At 42.5% G+C, this 22,140-nt stretch overlaps 1 protein-coding gene across 6 annotated transcripts in view; it reads left to right on the top strand.

Annotated features, from left to right (window-relative positions):
• The first annotated feature begins 838 nt into the window (after window positions 1–838).
• Window positions 839–22,140, top strand: part of TRIM55 (tripartite motif containing 55) — a 43,189-nt gene continuing 21,887 nt past the window's right edge. For 5 of the 6 annotated variants that reach the window (XM_045789009.2, XM_045789008.2, XM_087864856.1 and 2 more), the window contains exons 1-7: window positions 839–1,170; window positions 1,717–1,889; window positions 8,174–8,339; window positions 10,069–10,164; window positions 20,986–21,219; window positions 21,565–21,587; window positions 21,691–21,815. In XM_045789009.2, the coding sequence (XP_045644965.2) occupies window positions 1,003–1,170; window positions 1,717–1,889; window positions 8,174–8,339; window positions 10,069–10,164; window positions 20,986–21,219; window positions 21,565–21,587; window positions 21,691–21,815 (985 nt within the window). In that variant the 5' untranslated portion in view covers window positions 839–1,002. The remainder of the gene's footprint in view (window positions 1,171–1,716; window positions 1,890–8,173; window positions 8,340–10,068; window positions 10,165–20,985; window positions 21,220–21,564; window positions 21,588–21,690; window positions 21,816–22,140) is intronic. The other variant, XM_045789007.2, reaches the window with a different exon arrangement.

Here is a 22,140-nt window from a genome sequence, read left to right as displayed (position 1 = left end):
CCTGCTTTATGGAAAGATGAAATAATGGGTCTCCTACCCCACATGCCAGTTACTACCTCATTATTGATTATTGCTGCAAACTAAATTTAAATTATAAAGATTGTCAAGTTTTCTTTGTGTTTTTGGTGTGTGTCAGGAGGGGGTTGTAGGCATACAGGATGAAAGAGGGGTTTAGGGAGGAAGGAGACCAAAGCGGAAGAAAAAAGAACTTACCAGAATTTTATTCACAACTTTAAAAAAATGGGACATCGACTGGTGTTTGGATTTTTTTTCATAGATACTTTCATGGTGAAAAGGATTGAATTCAGTTTTTAAATCAGAATTTTTCCCGGACCACAACTCTCACAAAGATGAAAAAAAAAATCAACATTTAGCATGTCTTTAGATGATTGCCTTTGTAAAGCCAGGAGAATGAATTTCGAGACATGTTTTGTGTGTTTTCATTTAAGACAGTATGATCGTGCTACTCTTGGTGACTCGCTTCCTGAGCTCTCAAGGCAGAAATAGCATTTGTTATACAGTTAGACTCTTGGACCGCATTCTCCCCAGTCCTGGAGCAAGCCGTCACCTCGGTCTTACTGAGTGTTCACAGAGGGCGTGGCTCAGTGACTAGGCATGCACATTTGCATTTGTTGTTGACAACAGTCAGCTTCGACCTCCCTCTCCTCACCACCCTGTCTAAATGGGGTTTGTAATCCTTCTTCCCACCCACTCTCTTCACTCCCTGGGGCAGGAATGTTGGCTTCTGTCCTCTGTCACCTGTCAGAATCCATCCTCCTGTCACTGGCTTATATGGACAAGTCAGCCCACTGTCACGTGACCCCCCGCTGCTAAAAACAGGTCCGACACCTCCTCTGAACCTGGGCCTGAAACAATGTCTGCCACTGAGAAAACCATAAAGGACACTTGATCACCCAATCCTTGGAATTATTTCCAGGAAACACTTGCAGAAACCATTCGGAGCACCCTTTCCCTGGCAGTGCACAGAGGGACGGCTAGGAGATGAGCGCATCTTTGAATTATAAGTCTTTTTCCAAAGAGCAGCAGACCATGGATAACTTGGAGAAGCAACTCATCTGTCCTATCTGCTTAGAGATGTTCACGAAACCCGTGGTTATTCTCCCGTGTCAGCATAACCTGTGTAGGAAATGTGCCAGTGATATTTTCCAGGTAGGTTTGTTTGGAATTTAGGGGGGTAAAAAGAGTCTCTTTTCTCAGAATCAAGTGCTTAACTTTTAGGCAAATTCTTTTAGAAAACTTTTTAAGGCAGCATTCGTTTTAAGAAAAACATTTTTTTAAATGATTTCCTTTGTGCTTTGCTGTCTGCCTCCTCCTTACTCCCAAATCTAGTTTTACTTAAATGCTAAGAATCATCTTTGTTTAAAAAAAAAAAAAACCTCAAAACATTGAATCTGTTTCAAAATCGTAAATGAATTGCTGCCCAAGGTGTTAATGTTGGAGTTTCTGGCCGGAAGTTTTGGTTATGAAAACACTGGATGGAAAGTGCCTCATGCTGAACGTGGTACGTGGCCATTGACTGTGGGTAAGTGCTGGCCCTGTGTTTTAGGACCACTTGCTGAGGAGGCCCTAAGGGATTATCTCATGGCCAGCTTAAAGTAGAAGTTGATGTCGTTCGTAGTAACAGAGTGAAAAGAAGTCTCAGAAAAACTACGTGTGGCATTACTCAATTCCTCTTTTCTCGCTTGGCAAGAACAGGCCTCTAACCCGTATTTGCCCACAAGAGGGGGTACCACCGTGGCATCAGGGGGCCGGTTTCGCTGCCCGTCCTGTAGACACGAAGTGGTTCTGGACAGACATGGGATATATGGCCTTCAGAGGAACCTACTGGTGGAAAATATCATTGACATCTACAAGCAGGAGTCCACCAGGTATGGTTCCTCCGTGTGTCAACCCCATTTGAAGCTTGTCGTTGTCTATTTGTTTGTTTGTTCTAACGGATCAATACACCAAATGCTTGTTTGCCAATCACAGACATTGTTTTCTCAGAAAATCTTTTTCCAAGAGAGTCCTTCCCAATGTGAGAATTGCGCATGGAAGGAGGAGGCAGCTGGTGCCCGAGGCCTTCGTATCGATTTAAGAATGAAGTAATTCACTAACACTAAGCCATTCGGTAATACTGAAAGAGGCGTACTGCGGCCCACCCAAGCCTTGTATGACGTATGTTTGAGACGTCTCTGCACTTCACAGGTCCTTTGTAGCTCCAGAGTCTACACAGCAGAAAATTTATAGTACAAAACCTCAAGGAAAACAAATAGAAATGGCATTTTCCAAAATAGTCCAGGTCCTAGTTTAGACAGTCTCATCTGAAAATTGTCTAGATGATCACAATAAAAACAAAGTTCTCTAACATTGTTAGTTATGGTACGGACTCTGGGAAGTTGCAAAGCAATGCACAGTCCTGTCCTTTAGCAAGTTAAAGTTTAGAGACATGGGTGGGGGGGATGGCATTCAGGTTATGCTTCTCTAGTGTCTAGAGTGTATTTGCCTCTCTAGTTTCTTAGCATTCACCTGTTGGTAGATACTCAGTAGATGCATCCATTCATTTAAAAAACAAACAAAAGCTTCTTCCTCATCAAATCACATTGGCTATAGAGTTCCTTTCCTAGAGACAACGCTGCAGGAGTTCATTCCTAGAAGGCACGGTGTGAAGAGCCCTTTTTCAATTGTACGCAGGTCAGTCGGGTCCACAAAGCTTGATAGCAATATTGAGACCATCTGGAAATGAACTCATTGTGATTCTTATTAGGAGACATGTATTTATGGAACATCTGCAGGGCTCTAAGAACCTTGCACTCTTAGAAGGAAAGCTGTTCTATAAATCTAACATATAATTATTATAATCATTATGGCTATTAGTTTCTGCTTAAGATTCAAGCTAAATTAGATAGTGCCAGAATCTAGATGAAATTGGGGAAGAAGAGTAATTGCTGATGACATATTGCAGAGACATGGAGTCAGCTATTTCCATTGCTTCCAGAGTCTCTGGAGAAGAAGGAAAGTGCTATTGTTGCTGCTGTTGCTTCACAGATCGGATCTGATTGTGTTACGTTATTTAAAATGCAAACACACGCACTGTCTCTTAAAAAAAATAACCAGTCAATTAATAACCCAGACAATTATTAATGGTGTTTATATATAACAGCTGATTCAGTGCCTAGTACAGTGTCTTGCACAGAATGGTTACTTTGTAAGCGCCCACTGACGAAGCAACACCACAAAGCTTCTTCCATGTTCTATTGCATTTTGCTACTTGCTACAGTGAGAGCTTGAAATATGGGAAATAACAGCATTAATGTTATGAAATGCAGAGCAGAAGAAATATTTAAACTTGTAGCATTAGCAAAACCACAAGATACATCCTTACTTTAACCATAAAGTCTACACGTGCATTTGCCAAAAAAGTGCCCAGGTGAACAAACTGTATAAAAGTAACGAACCGAATGTCCAACCATGACGCTCATAACTGCGTGCGCTAGTGGTGTTTTTCTGATTATCAAGTTCTACTTACGCTGTTATTTCTTGAACTTGAGACCTGCCTTTGGGACATTTTTACTCGGTGGTAAAACTACAAGTTGCAAAGAGGGCCCAGGTGTTTCTGTTTGGGCATAAACCCAGGTGTTCCCTGGAGGCGGGCAGCCTTGCCAGCCCAGAAGTCTGAGCCGCAGAGTCCATTAGGCAACCTTAGAATAACCTTGGCTATACAGAGTGAGATGAACCCGTCTCTGGCTCACAGTAATTGGGGTGGGGACACAAAGGAGAGGGGCTGGTCAACTCTGACCTCCCACAGAAAGACTGGAGATTGTAGATCTTGACAACACCTGGCCTTCTTACCTAGACTTCTGCAGGAACCAGCCACAGTTTGGGAGGTGACAAGAACAGGAATTTATTTCACTAGTATTAATCATGAAAGTTATAATAATTAATTTATAGTAAGTAAAACTAATACGTGCTGAGTACTTCAACTTTACACATGAATCGTGTATAATTCTCTAATTCTCACAACAATGTTGTGAGATTGTGATTATTATTATTACCTTGTTAAAATTTCTGAATATTTCACTGAAGCTAACTCATATACATAATTTAAACACTGAAATAGTACAAGACCTCTAGGGAGGCCTCCACTCTCACCCCACTCTCTCTCCACCCCCAAGTCTCACTCCCCAGAGCCAACCACTTGTTTTAGTAGTTTTTCTCTTATCACCCAGTGACATCTGTATCCTACAACTATACACCCATTTCTTGATTTTTTTTTTAAAGATTTTATTTATTTATTTGACAGAGATAGAGACAGCCAGCGAGAGAGGGAACACAAGCAGGGGGAGTGGGAGAGAAAGAAGCAGGCTCATAGCGGAAGAGCCTGATGTGGGGCTTGATCCCGTAACGCCGGGATCACGCCCTGAGCCGAAGGCAGGTGCTTAACCGCTGTGCCACCCAGGCACCCCCATTTCTTGATCTTTTGATTTAGACATTCTCTATCGACTTTTCACTGCACATGATCAGGACAGTGTCCTCCCATGGCTGGGCCTTGCCTACTTGTACCCTTCCCTGGGTTGAATCCTTGTTTCCTAGAACCTATGTTTCTTTTGCTGGTTTATTCTGCTGTTTTTGTGGAGAACATCCTCAAGTAATCTCCCAAAATATGCAGAAAGTGCTCCACTTTGCAGCTTCCCACACACGCCTGCCTTCAGAGTACCTGGCTTCCGAAGTCCCAGAGCCTTTCCCGGGTTCCGCAGCTCAGGTCAGCTTGCTTCGTGCAGGCTTCTCCCCTGCAGGCCCTTAGCAGAGATAAGATGCAACTCCAGAAGGTTACTTCCTTTCATACAGATGTTCTCAACTGCCAACATTTGGTCGACATATCTCATCTGCTGTCATCTTGCTTGTTTTTTGTCCTTATTGATTTCGACTAGAATGTGATTTTTAAGATTTTGTCGCTCTCATTTTAGTGGGATTTCCACAGGAAACACAAAAGAGGCATAGGTTCACTCTGCCATATTTAATTAGAAGACCCTCAGGCCAATTTTCAGATACGAAAGGAGGCGGAATCTGAAACAGGTTAAGTAACTTGCCCGAGGCCACACAGCCGCCACATGGGGAAGCGGAGCTGGAATTAAACCTGGAGATCAGTTTGACTCTGAGGGCACCGCCTGCCATGCCTCGCCAAGACCAGATGCCCACCCTTCGGGAAGCTCCACGATGGTCCCAGCAACCTGAGGCCAGAGAGGCTACAGACTCCTTGAGGCTGGCCGGCACTGAATGGCGAGGGGCCACTGCCCGCCTCTGGAGCTGAGCCCTGAGCCCCAGCTGCGAGCTCAGACCCTCTCACCTCATGAAAGTGCATTTACATCATATTTATGCCACGTTTGACCCAAGTCTGTTATATGTTTTAAGCCGTCTAAAGGTTTCTATTATATACCCACTTATAAGTGGGGGATGTCTCTGGGCCTGTGTTGCTACGTAAACAAGAAAAATCTGGTAAGGAACATGGGCAGTAGTTCTCAGCCTGTATCACATTATGGAAAAATAATCACAATCAAGACTAAACATACAGCCTTACGGCTATTGACACATTTTTAGTGTTTCTGTATACTCTGTATATAATTGCACTATATATATCGTAGATGTGGTCTCTGGTCAGAGCTGTTGACATCAGAATAGCACGTGGGCCACAGGCTGCCCTCAGGAAATGCTGCAGGGAGATCAGCCACTGAAGCATCACCTGTGCCATTTTCCAGTAAATGTGCTCCAGACACGTACTCGACATTTATTATCACGAGACAGAGATACATGGTAGGGAAGATATTGGAGGTGGAGAAGCCTTTGACCAAGCAAAGAGCAAACCACCACTCCTAGTCTCTAGATAACCCCCAGAGGGCTTTGTCACTTATAAATGGAGTCTTCAGAATTTTGTCTGGCCCCTTCCTTCGGGGCTCATGAATGCCAAGTGACCCTGGGTTTTCCCCATATTTCATATGCCTTACCCAGGTGAGTGGTTTTACATTAGAGCACAAGGAGTACTGTCCATTAATCTGGCAGATTCTCTTTCCTTTCTCATTCATTCAATAAATATTTACTGAGTACGCATTCTGTGCAGGCATTGTTCTGGGCAAAAAAAGAAGACAAACCTGCCCTCGTGGAACTCACATTTTGGTGGAGGAAACAGACCAGGCAGAGTTTACTTTTCTCAGTTGACTTCCAAGAATATAGCAGAAATTCAAGTCAGGAGGCCACAGACTTTATGGAAAACATATTGCTATAATACTGGAGAAAAATTGCTTTTACAAAAACCAGATTCTGAAATCTTGAAGCTGGAAGCCCATACAATTTCCTTACCAGACCCAGGGCTTCTCCCAACAGCCCAATCTCTTGACTTGACTCCTACCTAGTGATTTATAGATGTAAATCAGTATATTCTCCGCCTTTCTCTGAGTTCTGGGGTTGCGGCTACATGGTACCACATCAATAGCAATGGTTTCCCAACCATTGTATTCCTGTCTCACAGCAGAAGCACATTTTACACTGTGATACGCTGACCGTTACATACGTGGGTAGATATAGAGACAAATAGATATGAAATACATACTTTTGTTTCCAATGTGCTTAGGTACGTGCACACACACACGTATGTACCTACGTACACATCTATGTACACCAGAAACAGAAGACTCGGCTATCATTACTTATTCTTACTACATGTAGTTCACAGTATTTACTGTTCTATTTTATTTTGATTTTAACAGTGCTGGTCATGACCCTGAAATTGATATCATGGCCCATAATAATCGATTTCATGGCCCATTAAAACCTGCAGTTTTTTAAAAAGCGGATCTTGAAAACAATAGCAAAATTCAGTCCCAAATCTTTTAAATAACTATGTGTTTGGGAATGTGAGGAAAGGTTATAGATTTGTATTTATATTTTTCAGGTACCTCTGAAAACTATTTACAACCTCGCTCTTTAGCTAGGATATGGAAGAATTCCAGGTTTTTGCAGAAGTAGGCTACACCCACATCTCTCACCATGCTCTCCAGAGAGGGCCTAGAACACCACGACTGGCATAATTTTGGTCTTGATCATAATACGTAAGCCTCGCTGAAGGTACCGGGCCCTACCATTTAATAGCAATGCGCTGTGAACTTGGGCTGCTCCAGGTGATTCTACAACTAACAGGTTATTCTTAAAAAGCAAGGACTTGTCACTCCCAATTCATGCGTTCAATTCCCATCACTTGGTTATCATCTCACTAACACACACAAATCTAACTCCCCATTATTACCTGTTGCAGTTCCGAAAAGTTTTGGCTGGTGCTGAACTGTACGGGAAAACTGAGTCTTGGGGATTATCTGTGAGATCCTTTCTTCCAAGGTTACCACCACGTCCCAGAACAGCATTTTGCATTTTTCTTATTGCTTAAAGTACTGTTACCTTCACCGAGCACTTACTAACCACTCTTAATCAGTGTCAAGTCCTCACTCAGGAAGTTATTTACATTTAATTTTCTTAGCGGCAGAAAGAGACCCAAACAAATGAATGAATCACATGCTGACATTTTCCTTCTTACACAGAGCTGCTTCCCAGCAGCGCCTAGACTCATAATCAGAGATGAGGGCTCCTCCAGCCCACCCCCCTCCTCCTTTCGGCGGGAAGGGCGTTTGCTAGAGCCTACAGAGTTGGGATCTAGCGTCTCTGCAAAGCTGGGGGAAACCTGAGATTTAGTTTACCAGCAACTTGGCTCCTTCTTTACACTTAATTGGAAAGTACCTCAAGAGACTTGTGAGTGTGTAGAGACAGGGCTGAAGCACACTCCTAACACAAAAACCCAGTGTTCAGCTTTCAGGAATTCCACTAGACGTGTTTTAAACCTTCAGTAACTTGAAATCAGCCACGATGGGGACACTCACCACAGAAATTGTCAAATGCTACAGATCAGAGTGTCTGAGTCCTACCCCCTCACCCCGGGCTGGTTGTTAGAGATCTATCAGCACACCACCGCTAACCACAGGGCAGCGGAATTTGGAGGGCTCTGAGCACAGGAAGGGTAGCGTTTTCTGGAATAGCAATGCTGGGCATTTTCTGGAATAGCAATGCTCATCACTCCTCTCTGCTTCGGCCCATTGGGAGTTGACATGTTGATCTGCCTACCTCCTCCCAGACCAGAAAAGAAGTCTGACCAGCCCATGTGTGAGGAGCATGAAGAGGAACGCATCAACATCTACTGTCTGAACTGTGAAGTGCCCACCTGCTCTCTGTGCAAGGTCTTTGGGGCACACAAGGATTGCCAGGTGGCACCCCTAACTCACGTGTTCCAGAGGCAGAAGGTAACAGAGCCTCTCCGACCCCTGTGGCTCCTCTTTTGCAGCCCCTTCCAAGTGCCTGTGTGATTGGCTCCCTTTGCTCAAGGGGACCAACCAAGCCACATGGCCCTGAGGCCAAGCAGCACAGAGGGAGGAGCGGAAGGGGCGATGTGCTGGTGAGCACGTGGCCACTGGCTAGATTCCCTGGAGAGGAAGGGGACTGCTAGAGAGAAAGGGGTGCCAAGGGTTGGGAAGGTGCGCAGAGGGCAAGGGTCACTGTTTCTTGTGCACCTTGGAGGTTGCTGAAGACAAGCCGTGTGTGGGCACCTGATTTGAGCCATTTGAAGTTCAGACTATAGATATGAAAAGGATAACTTTCCACTGCAGGCGCAGGAATTCTTCATTCGCTAACAAAAGGTTCTGTTTGCCACACCCTCCCAGGCCGTTTCTCCCCCACTGCTATTGTATTACGCATCGAGGCTAAGTTAAACTGGCCTCCTAGCCTTTGCACCAAGGCCAGTTGCTGATAGGCCCCCTCTGAGTTTGGCACATGCCCCCATCCCAGGGCCTCAGCCTCAACCCTCACATTGTGACCAACTATAGTTTGTCCCCAGCTTATCACTGACCTGCCAACCAGGTTTCATCCATTGGCAAGTAGCAACGTGCCCATCTGATGCAAATAAACATGCAGTGGTGTGCTCGGACAGATGCAGCCGCTCCCGGCCCCCAGAACTGGAGCAGCTCCATATCTCAGCTGCTTTCTGTGAAGCCACAGAGTCCACATTTGGTCAGTGTGTTACCGCGAGGATCACAGTGGGAATCAAATTGGAAAGCTAAACCAGTGAGTACTAGATGCCAAAGAAGCAGGATTTAGCGAGGTATCTATAACATTTACTTATTTTTCAATCCGCTCATGATTTATTTCCCCTTTTCCCTTCCATACCTACCCACTTCGCTCAAGTCATAGCATGTTAGAACTGAATGGTACTTGTTTCCCTCAGAGCCCTAGAAACTCACGTGGGATGGACAGAAGGACAGACTGGCAGGACTTCCACCCTGCTCCTCTTCAGGCAATTCCTTTGGGTTTCCTTATTAGCTTCATTTTGAAGAAAGGGTTCTGAAGCTTTAAAATGTTTTCCAACCACAGTTCTGGTCCAGTCTTCTCACTTTATATTCGAGAAAAGTAGGGTCCAAAATGATGGCATATTTGCCCAACATCATAAAGAAGTTAAAGGCTGAGTTGGACCAAGCAGGTAGGTGTCCTAAGACCCCATTCAGTGCTGCCTGGTGGTCCATAGCCAGTCTTGGAAAGGGCTAAGTACAAACAATGGAAGCCCTTTGAGTGGAAAGAGGAGAGGAATTGCCAGTTGACAATTCTCCCCTAGAGCCAGTCAGATGTTCCAGCTTCAAGTTTGTAATGAGTTAGTCTGGTACACATGGAAGGTACATAATATGCTCTAGCTATCGTCTGTGATTCGGTGTTCACAATTCTTTTTAGCAGGGTCACAGTCTCCACTAAGAGTTTGGTGACAACTACGAAACCTCTTCCCAGACAAATGCACTTATATACACATCCATACAGAATTTTATTTACAAGACCAGGAGGTTGACGGGCCTTCTAAGCCTCACTGTTACTCCTAAGGGGTTCAATGGGCTCTGGGTTAGGAATCCCTGAGGACAATACTGTGATTTATCCGCACTCAGTGCTGACTAGAAAGCTCCTGAAATCTTGCATTCCTTTCCCCTTCATTAGTCTGAGCTCAGTGATGGCATCGCTGTCCTTGTGGGAAGCAATGATCGAGTCCAGGGAGTGATCAGCCAGCTGGAGGACACCTGTAAAACTATTGAGGTAAGTCAAGCAACTCCAACCAAGCATAAAGGAAGCCTGAACCCCCGGGGGGTTGTGGCTGCCTCATGCCACACAAGCTTGCCTTACAGAACGACCTCCTTCCTCATATGTCTCTCAAACATTCTCCCGGCTCAGGAAGAGAAGTTACCACGTGAGTCAACAACGCAGATTTGGCCACACTTACTAGGGTGATTTTGGCATTTGTTGTTCTTCTTGGTCAACCCATTTTGAAAGATTAGCCACAAGAAAAATCAGTTCCCAGTAATGGAAATGAGTGTTTTCCACCACAATAGCACAAGTTCTTTGTGGCGGTCCAATGGTCTTAAGACGCGCTGGTTAGTGCTGTGGAAATTCCTGCGCAGGTTCGAGCTACCTATCTGCGCCCTGCCAGCGGAGCCACGAAGCGGGACAGCAGGAGGAGAAAGATGTGTCTGACCGTGGTTGGAGAATGATCCAGTAGCTGGGAGCTCACTGATACCAGAGTTCTCGCTCATTCGTCCCTGCCCTCTGCCTGGCCCGGTGCTTCGCGCATAATAAACACTCAGTACAAACTTGAACAAATGCGCGAATAGCTGGCCGCTCAGCTCACATTTAAGTTTGGCCTATAAGAAATACTGTGAATCCACCCTTCCTCCAGATCAGATATAAACTGTGTAATTGCTGAAGGCAAAATGCTGAAGCCTAAAGAGGTTTAGCTATGCGGCAGGTATGTTGTCAAGAACTAAAGATTCACAGACTAGTTAAGCCGGGCTGCACAGAGGCAGGTGCGAGACAGCTGGGTGAGTGCGGCTTTCTGGATCTGTAACCCGGAGCCACTTATTACCATCTCCCTGCTTGAAGTTTGGGGGTTACATGTTTGTTTTCAGTTGGACCTCAGGTGCAATGTGGAGGCATGGTACTGCTCAGTCTGTGGCATATTGTCCTTATTGCTGTGGGCAAGGCCCCTCTTGTTACCTATTTATTTCCTTTCATTCTCATTTCCCACTCTCTTCTCTGTAAATAACCACTCTAACATGTTTGCTGTTCTGTTTACCTATGCTCTCATAAAATCGTTATTGTTTTATATACACACCTTTTACTTTTATAAATGGTATTGTGCTGTATTTCTCATTCTGCTTCTTACTTTTTTTAAACTAAGCATTAGGTTTTAAGATCCATTCTCATGTACATTCAATACCTCATTTTTCTCCTCTGAAAAATGGGACATAGTACCCATTCTATAGAGTTACTGTGAGAAATTAAATAAGCATAAGCAAAATGCCTAGCACAGTGTCTAGTATATGGTGAGTGCCTGGTAAGTGCCCTGTTTTCATTAGGTTATCATTAGAAAGGCAAATTCGATCACAAGCCGAAGGCTGGCTCCTAGATGATGATTTCAAGACACTGGCCATAATCATCTCATTTTAGATTTACGCATCATTAAAATCACGTCCTCTCTTCTCCATACTCATATTCCTGAAGAGATCCTAAATCTGGGATCCATTTATAGAAGAAAAGTTTTCTCTTGGTGAAGAGCCCAAAGAGATTACAAAATGAACAATATAAACTCTTTTCTTTTTGCTTATTTACAGTAAAGGCCAAATACAACTTAGTAAGCCGTGAATCAGCACTCCAGTGTGGTACCATGTTGAATCTTGAGTGTATAAATAGGAGTATGTTGCTTGTGGGCGAGTGAGGTAATCTCTATACTCATCTCTGGTCAGGGCTTCATCAGAGACCTCTGTCCAAGACATAGAGGCTACAGAACTTAAACAGGAGAAAAGCTCTGTGGGTCACATTTGGCCTTAAGCAAACAACTCAGGCTCTATTTAGCCAGCATCAGAGGACACCGAGAGGGCAAGGAAAGATTTGACAACTGGTTCTCTTCCTGGAGGCCAGCCAGGGGCACAATAGGAAGCAGCTGTTTTTGCTTTCACTGAGAACAAGACAAGAAGGAACAGGTTTGAAGTTAAGTCAGCAGAAGGGATTTAGTGCAGATATCAGGAGGAACTTCCTGGCAGTGGAGGTCAGGATTATTACCTCTATTATTACCGATAAAAACATTCATCGAACATGACACAACATTCATCGAACATGACACCCTTTTACAAGTATCTTCACAGGTTATGAGAGGAGCATAATTGTTCCCTGGAGGGCTTTCCGATGAAGCTGTAAATTGGCAGGAGTCTTAAAAGTGTCCATCCCTTTTACCTATTTATTTCACTTCTGAGATTTTGCCTTAAGGAAATAAAAACAGTATAGAATGTATATATTCATAAATAACCCTCCATATACATTTATCGGGAGAGAAAACCCCAGAAACCAAAAGGTCAAGAACAGTGAACAGTGGATCTCCTTCCTCATGTATTCCCATATTTCACATTTTTCTAAAGCGAGCCTGACATTTTTAATAACCAGTAAGATAAAGAACGAATGAATGTGGCTCAGATAAGCACAGTTCTTTCAGCTCAGTTTAGGTGGCTCATCTGGAGATGTAGGTATTAGCTCAGAGCCTCATGGGGGTCTCTGATTTGTTGATCCCTATCTGATGCAAATATCCTCCATTTGAAGAGGCCAGAGGCCAGAGACACTGCCGCAAATGGCCCCGTGGTGCGCCCGTAATCCCCGAGGTGATCTCCATTGAGGCAGGGCCATATCCGTGGGCAAAACACCAGAGGCTCTTTGCGCTGCCAGCCTGCGAGGCAGGTGTCGTGAAGCACCGCAGGTTCTTGACTGAGAGTGAAATGGTCCTACCTTGCACAGCAGGTGAATTCTGCCCCAGAGTTCACGTCACAGGGCTCCTGTTCTCCCATTCTCCCTGGGGTGGTTGTTTTCCTTCCTGGCTTGGCTCACCACCTGCCTGCAAACATTTTCCAGGGACGCCATTGGTGGCTCCTGGCCAAGGGGTGGGGAGCTGTTGTTAAAGAATTCTCTCCTCTGATTGGTGAAGAACCCCTTAGGGACAGGAAATGGAGTAGTCCCCGGGTGGGCACTATCCTTCCCTAATTACCTCGCCTCTTCCCACTTGGGGCCCTGACACCTGCCCTTTGGTAGGAGTGCCCATTCCTTGCACATCTCTAATTTTGTCCCTGATCATGTAATGTCTTGCAGGGCTGGTCCAGTCAGGCACCTGGCCCAGGACCAGCCCTGGAGAGCTGTTGAGCTTAGGCTAAATCACACTGTGGACTCCTTATTATCCTTTAAAAATAACGTATGCGGTTGACGTGAGTTTACAATGATTCTGAGAGTGGCTTTGAGAAGGACTTTAGTCACAAAAGGGCAGTCTGAACTGTGTCAAAACGGGGAGCCGCATTTTTTTCTCATTGCTGAGGGCTGACGGTGGGTGAAGGAGCCTTCGGTCTTTTTAGCACTCCTGGCTGAATGTGGCTCAGCCTGAGGTATTTGTAGAGCTCTCTACTGTAGGTTGTTGGAGGGCCTTCTAGACTGTTCTAGACAAGCCCAGCATGGTCTAGAGCTACACTTGCCTTTCCAGGCCAGGAAGTGTTCTGACAGGCTGGGCCTCAGAAAGAGGGCTGCTGGTTGGAGTAGACAAGTACCCTGCCTTGGGAGCTCTCTGTTTCCAGAAAAATGTGCTTGGCTTTCCTTCCTCATCCCTAGAAATCATAACTTCCATCTTACAGTCTTTACAAAGGGCACTTATCCTATGTCACTGGACACCCAAGAGAGTAGGCTATTAATACGGGCCCTCCTGAGGCAGGCAGGCAGGCATAGAAATAATCCTGTTTTGTATGGATGCATGTCTAAAGGAAACAGCTACAAGTTGAATAATAAATATTTGATCTTGAGCATTTCCATTATCTGAAAAATGACAACTTTCATAAGATCCCCCAATGATTTTGCAATGAAAACAAATCTATTGTACTTCCAAAACAATAATTTTACCCAAACAGCTTTTGGGACATTGTCCATGCAGTTACAAGTATGAAGTCTAAATATAGTAAGAATCATTTTAATAAGCATGCAAAAATTTTTAAGGCGACATTTTAAAGGCAATATAACATATGCTTAAAAGACCAGGTTTCAGAATTTGAATTTTAGCTGCCATTAACTATATGACCTTGGGAAATGACTTAAGTTCTTTGTCCCTCAACTTCCTCACTGGTACAGTGGAGTTAATAATACATTCTTCACAGTGTTATTGTGATGCCTAAGTTGGGGTAAGAGGCACGTGCCAGGGGCTTGATTAAGTCACCTCATGGTACTCTCACAGTCAGCTTGCAAAGAGCACACTTATTGTAACGATGCTAATAATTGTTTGAACCACTGGAGCACTGGGAACATCTTTTAAATGGTGTCAGAATAAGACTATCAGGGTCTTGATCAATTATGATGTGGGGCTAAGCAACCCCAGTCAGATGGAAAAACTGAACATGAATGGTAGAAGATATTAGTCCTATTCTTGATCTAAGAGTCTTGGAGGTACTTAAACTATTGGTACAAGGGAGGCTAAGGCTCTTCTGGGAAACACGTTGACTCTCCACTGCAGACAGGAGCAAGTTAAACAACACCATGCTCTTGTGGCTTTCACTGAACCAGAGGGCTCAAGTCAGTACAGACTCGCAGGACTCTGCTTTACCAAGTTTACTCAAGAAGCTTCTAAATGGTCTGAACAGACACCCCAGGAGTAAGCTTTAGAGATCCCATAAATTAGAACATAATTGTTCTTCTAACATGAAGCAGATGGCAACATGATACAATGGAAAACAGCATGAATTTGGGAGTTCCAAGCCCCACGGCCGCTAGGTAGCGTTGCTTTGCTGAGCACTGCACAAGCCACCCCACTGACAGGAGAGGGGCTGAACTCCAGCTCCTGTGCCTGGAAGGAACATGTCATTCTCATTTGTCGCCTCTAGTGTAGCCCGGCAGAGACCCAGCTTCTCGTCCTGGTCTGCCCTCATGGGACTTCTCCCAAGTGCTAGGAATTAAGGCTTTACGAGCAAAGGGTTGGCTGATTTCCTCAGGAAAATCTTCTTATCTGAATGTAGTTCTTCCTTTAGTGTTATTAACCTGCTGTCTGCTTTCCTGCCCCCCTTCTTTTGGGGGTGGTGGGGAGAGAAAACCCTGTTGGGCTTAATGAAGGGAATTCTGAAGTACTGTATTTCAAATGAAGCCGAGTGTGCACTCCCAAACCCAGAGCCGTAGCACCGAACAAGAGTGGGTGTCGACGAGTGGTGGGGGAATGTGGTGGGTATGTGAATGAGCCGGCTAGAGCCACAGTTGCTCAGTGACAAGTGGTGGGGCGAAGAGCTTATCTTCAGCTCTATTTTGGTCACAGAGGCATGTTCCTTACATGGTAAGAGCAGCAGTTCCAATTGTCTTAGGTTTTCCTGTCATAGCCCTGGCACATTCCCAAGCTGGGACTGGCGTTGCAGGGCCAGGACGTATAATTTATGTCTTCATGCTGGAGATGACCACTCTGAAATTTGCCAGGAGTGGAAAGAGACATTTTATAGCCTGAAGACTCTGAAATATCTCTACATTTCCCTCAAGTCACAGAGTCTTGGAACTGTAGAGTCAGAAGGGACTTTGGCCATCACCCAATCCCATCCCTTATTGTACAAATAAGAAAACTGTCCTGAGGCTGAGTGGCCTCCCTACGGTTGCACAGCTGTTTTTGCTGTTTTCTTTTGAGTACTGAATGAAGCAGAGGCTTGGAGTACCTACTTACATATCTATTTTCTGGGAACACAGAAACTTTTGAAGACTGAATATCCCTAGATACAAGTCATATTTCATTCATTCACTCAGTCATTCAGACCATCTTTCTCATGTGTGCACGCTGTGCCATATTCTGCACACATAATTCTGGGAAGTAGTGATGAACTAAACAGAAAAGGTTCCTGCTCTCAGGAAAGTTTTGTTCTAGGAGGGAAGTTAGACAATAAAACCAATAAATGACAAGATCATTTCGGAGAGTAACAAGTGCTTGGGGAGAAAGTGAGCCACTGAAAGTCTGGCCATTAAAAACAATGGAATGATGGTACTTTGAATGGCAGGCTCTATACTCTTTAGTAAAAGATTTTCTGCTGTTGATTTTTTCCATGGAACACTTCTCTTTGCAGCTGCATATCTTGTATCTTATCGCTACTAAACTATAAAGGAGGCTAAAAATTAGAGTGTGTCAGTTTTAACATTTCTATGAAAGCAACAGCTAAACAATGGGTTTTAGATAAATATTAAAGATTACCTAGTCACTTCAAAGGAAATGGTCAAATGATTACTTGCATTTTTTCCTTTTTAGCCAGATATTATGACATTGGTTGGAAACAGATATCCCACCTGTTATTATTTCACAATTTTAATATGGACAGCGTAGTTTTCCCTTTATAAAATCACCCTTTTTGGTATATTGCATCCCTACTGGGCTCACCTTAGAGATGGGATGAATCTTGTTTTCATTCAAGGACTACAGACAACTTTTATTTTGTTCTTCTAACTGTCCTGGCAGACCTAGGACATACATCATGTTGCAGTGGAGGCTACGCATCAGAATATGCTTAGAGCCAATACCCAGTGCATTTATGATGGAAATCACTTCAATTGCTAAACACGCTCACACAGGTGCACATGGGTATATACACACACACACACACATACACACACACAGGAAATAAGAACTGGAGATATCAAAAGGAAGAAAATGGAAAATATTTGAAAAAATAAACTTCAAAGTCCAAAAAGTACATATCTTGATTCAATTACTATCCAGAGAAGTGGGGGTAGGGAGAAGATACACAGCCAAGGATTCTTACTGAAGTCTTTTTTTTTTTTAACCAACGCTTTTAACTGCAATAAGTGAAAAAGAATGTTAAAAGCAAAAAGAAATCTTTGAGGTGAGGAAGTTTTTGTGGAGAAGAGATAAAGATGGTTGCTATCATGCTTTTGCAGGTAACAATTATCCTTTAAAGTATGTTACCTGCAGACATTTCGATGATGCAGAAGTCCGCATTTTTCCCATTCCATTTCTCAGGTTACTAGAAAGTCACTGTTGAAAGCATTTCAGGTCCATATTTACAAAGGCACAGTAGGTGCTGAAATTCAGAATAATCACTATCACTAGCAAGCTGGCTTCTAAGAGCATATTTTTCTTTCACAGCATATACCTGTTCCCTAATTACCTCAGAGGGTGAGTCGATAAGCTGAGGTGTTTGTTGTTAACTGACTTTCATAGCACTTGAAGGTCTCGTAGTGCAGAACGATGAAAGGGCGCCCAGCTTAGTCTCTCATGCATAGCTTCTACCTCAGAGAGTATGAAAAAAATAGAAGAATTTTAATTTCATGGAGTATTTCTCATTTGAATCTGACATTAGGTTAACGTGAACATCTTAAGTTTGTTTCTAAAAGTCTGTAAGTACGAATTCCAAGAAAGAAGCATATTTTTCCTAGTTCAGAAACAGATTTGTCTGACTCTTACCATATTTTGCATAGAATTATACTAAAGGCACATTAAGTAAGAGAAAAAAAGAAGTTAAGTTTTTTTTTGTTAGAAAATATAATAATTTTTCTACCCTTCTCATGAACACTGGAAAAATTATGGCAGGTTTTTAGATCTTCTAATGCCTGGTACATAGTAATTAGTGCATTTCGCTGAAGGAATGAACTAATGAATATAATTCTGAAATGATTTGAGGTTTCTTTAAAAGCCTACTTGCTGCAGAGTTGATTTGTTAAGGCATATATTTGGTTCACAGTAGTTCACATAAATTTTTTTTCAAATTACTTTCAAGTATCTCACAGCAGGGTGTGGTAGGAGTAGTTGTGACCCAGGAGTTCAAAACCCTTGGCTCTAGGCCGGAACCGACAATAAATGGCAGAATGGCTTGAGAAAATGATTTAAGTCTGCTGGGCTTCAGTTTCCACGTGAACGAAATGATTGCTTTGGAGCAGGTTATTTCTGACATTCCCTGCAACTTCAAAATTCCACAACTGAATAATTCAAATTAAGGATAATTGGATCTAAATTTAATAAGCACTGATATAGTACCCATAATGTGTCAGGTAATATTATAAGGGTTTTATACAGCATGTAGTCTTATAATAATCATCATCATCAAGCATCAACTGTGCATTGGGTAGCATTTCCTACACTATAAGTAATAGTTGCTATTAAAATTAGAGTAATTTTATTAAAATTAATAGAGTAAAAATTATTAGAAAACCTGAGTGAAAACAAAATACACTTGTAATTGAAAATAATGTAAAAATAAAGTGGTTATTTCATTTAGACCACTAAATAAAACACTAGCCATGACACATTAGACTTAGCATCAGTCTCATTATAAATAATTTGGGTCTTGTGAATTTGAAGGTTCTCATACATATTAAATCACACAGAAGAAAACTTTCAAGAAATAAAAATATTCTACCAGTATCACATCTTACTATTTGTTATACATGTTTCAAGCGCACAATTTCTTTTAGAAAAATAAGCTAGAAATCATCATATGTTTGCAGTTAACAGGAGAGCTTCTGATCATCAAAGAGGCGTATTTCAGGAATGCAATGGGCACAAGGTTTCCTGTGAGCTTAAAAGAGAAAGCAATACAGTGAAAGACAGTTTGGGAAGCTACTAACAGGCTTCAGCTCTGAGGCCTCGTGAGCATCCAAATCTCAAGCTAAAGGGCTGGAAATGGATGCAAATTTGGCAAGTCCAGTGATTTCCATGTCTAGACATGCTTTGTGGGCCCTTGTCCTGTTACCTTGACAAGTGTCAAGGCTCCGCACATTTTCATCACCTCTTCACACTTCCTCTTCTCCTGCTCATCCTTTATGGCCAAAGCTGGGCATCACCTCCACCAGGAAGTTTTTCCTGAGCCATCCACCCTTCCTCCCCTTGAATTTCCCCCACCCGTATGCTTCTATAAAACCTGGTATAAATCTCTAACATATTTCAATTATTCAGCCTACTGGGTTGCTATTATATTGTTGGTCCATAGTCTTTCTAATCGAGTGAACCTAAGCTCCTTGAGAACAGGAATTATGTTTTAGTTTATTGTTGGGTTCCCAGAACCTTGCCCAGTGCTTGACACAAATGATACGCCCAAGTATTGATTGCTAAATGAATGAACAGATACGTGGATGGTAGCATTAACTGGTAATTACTACTAAAATGATTAGAATCATTGGATCTCCTTCATGCATTATTATTGGTCAGAAAATATGATGAGGATTGACTGTGTTCCAAGGGAGGCAGTGGATTGAGGGGTGTATTTCCTGCACGTTTGTGGAGTATCTTCATAATGAACAATTTGGTTTAGGTTATCCATCTTTCTCCTTACTCTAAGAACAGTAGAGAAATTGGGGAAATGATACACAGTTTTGTATATCTTTTCAACAGATATATACTGAACATCTGTTGTCCAAAGTGGTATATGTCCTAGGTAGACCCAGATTCTATCCTTAAAGAGAGTATACTTTAGATATTTAAGAAACTCTCACATAGGAATGAAGTGATACTTGACACCAAATAAACCAGAGTTTACTAAAATGAAAGAACACATAATAAGGGTCACAAAGGTCAGAGATGTCAGATAAATTGGCTGGATTCCCAAGAAGCCTCCACTGGACAGGAGAGCTATGTTGGATCATTGTGTCTCAAAGCCTGTTCTCAGCTGGAAAGGTCCTGGATGCAGAGATGGTCAGGTCCAAGGAAGTTGGCATATATATACACACCAAGCTTACTGGAGCTTGAAAAACCAAAAGACCAATGACCAGACCAACTGGAAAGTTAATTATGATTTAAACATGGACTCAGAGAAAAGGAAGGTAAATTGTACTGGAGATGCTTCAGCCACACAATGCAAAAACACAAGTCTGATTTCCCATACAGACTTCCTCTCAGGGAATCAAAGACCAAATCCAGTATTTCCCTGTCTTAGATAATATTGGATAAATAGAGGACTAGATGGATACAGGTGTATGCCATTGGTGGTAACTATTATGGGATTTCAGAAGAACTAAAAGGTGGCATTCAGTCAGAGATTAAAGAACATTTTACGGAAGAAGTGGTATTCCAACAATGTCTTTAAGATTACTTAGAGTTGCAGCTGTGAATTGGGGAAGAACATTCTAAACAGAGGGGAAATGGTGAGCAAAGAAAGTGAGTGTTTGTTTTTGCTGGACACAGGGTATGTGATGAAGAATAGTATAGTATTAGAAAGGAAAGCTGGAACCAGGTCATGGAGAAGTTGGAAAGTCAGTTATGAAGTTTAAATATTATTCTTTGGGCAAAGAGTAGTCAGAGAAAAAGCACTATACCCCAGGGAAATGTACTCCAGGAAAATGAATTTGGCTGTAGTGTATGGGTTTGCTTGAAGTAAATTCCAGATGCAGAGGCCAGTGGGAAGCCTCAGAACCTCCATGGTAGGACTGAAACTAGGACAGGAGTAATGTAGGTGGAACAGAGAGACTGAAAGGTACAAACTAGGAAATATCATGGTGTTTTCCTTACACACACATACATATATGCACACTCACCCTAAGGCAAAATAAAAGTCTATAAGCTATTTAACAAATATATAATTTAAAAAAAAAATCTGTCTTAATTTCTGTGAAATTCTCCATTTATAAAGAACATAGTGAAAAATCATTGATCCATTTAGCCAGTTTGTTTGATTTTGGCATGTCTATGTATCAGATTTGATAAATACGAGATTTTCAAAGCATCAACACAATGGGAATCTACGTCTAAAGGACAGCTTCAAGGAAAAGAAAAAAATACTCCATATGAGTAAATTTTCTTATCTCCCAAAACATCCAGGTGATATCTCCAAATAGACACTCTTTCAAACACTTTCTAACATGAGCTAACCCAACTAACAGGAATGCTGCAGAAAACAGAAACAGGAACTTTGTGAGAAGTTTGATTACCTGTATGGCATTCTGGAGGAGAGGAAAAATGAGATGACCCAAGTCATTACCCGAACCCAAGAGGAGAAACTGGAACATGTCCGCGCTCTGATCAAAAAGTATTCTGATCATTTGGAAAACGTGTCGAAGTTGGTTGAATCTGGAATCCAGTTCATGGATGAGCCAGAAATGGCAGTGTTTCTGCAGGTAAGTATCCTTTCGGTACCTAACGGAATGAACCAAGAAGCTGGGTGCTGGAGAAGTGGGTGTTATCATATTTTTGTTATTTTATGTACATCTCATTTTGATTTATTTTACCAAGTAAAATACAAGCTCATTATGTGTTCATGTCTCCATCTGTTTAAACAACTTCATAAGCATATATTTAAGGGACCATGATATCACTTAAACATAAGAGGGTTCTGGTATAAAACAGCAGTTATTCACAGCCTTTAGAAACTATACTCTGAGATTTTCAGAGTCAGCAGAGGAAAGAATTAAGTCTTTGATGAAAAGAATTTAAGTAGGTCTGTCTTTTGTTTGCTTTCGCAGAATGCCAAAACCCTGTTACAAAAGTAAGTAATTTTCATTTTATGGAAAAATGCATACTTTTCATTTTTACCCAAGGCTATCAAACATTAGACAGTGACAGAAAGTGGCAACTTGTCTTTGTTGCAGAATTTCTGAAGCATCGAAGGCATTTCAGATGGAGAAAATAGAACATGGTTATGAGAACATGAACCACTTCACAGTCAACCTCAATAGAGAAGAAAAAATCATCCGCGAAATTGATTTTTACAGAGGTTTGTTTTTCTTGTGACCATTGGGCCAAAGTTGCAGGTGTGTGAGAGCTGCAGCTGGGCTCAGCAGGAGAAAAAGGGGATTCAGAATCACCTCCAGAATGGATGTTGACAATTACGCAAAGATCATAATCCAATGTGAAACTCTATTTCATTACAGACTCATATAGTTGGTTGACAGTGTTTAGCTAGCTTTGCACAGCAAAGTGCCTATTATAATGCCATTATTGGGCATTTGATTCTGAGTAGTCAAATACTTAATAATTGATGGTGATAATGATGTCTCAACATCAACCCTACACAAGGCATTAACCACAATGACGTGAAG

This window comes from Ursus americanus, chromosome 9 (assembly GCF_024610735.1).
Source record: "Ursus americanus isolate L20-20 chromosome 9, mUrsAme1.1.p, whole genome shotgun sequence".
NCBI lineage: Eukaryota > Metazoa > Chordata > Mammalia > Carnivora > Ursidae > Ursus > Ursus americanus.
Note: the sequence above shows the minus strand (reverse complement) of the source record. Positions and strands in the feature narration are given on the sequence as shown.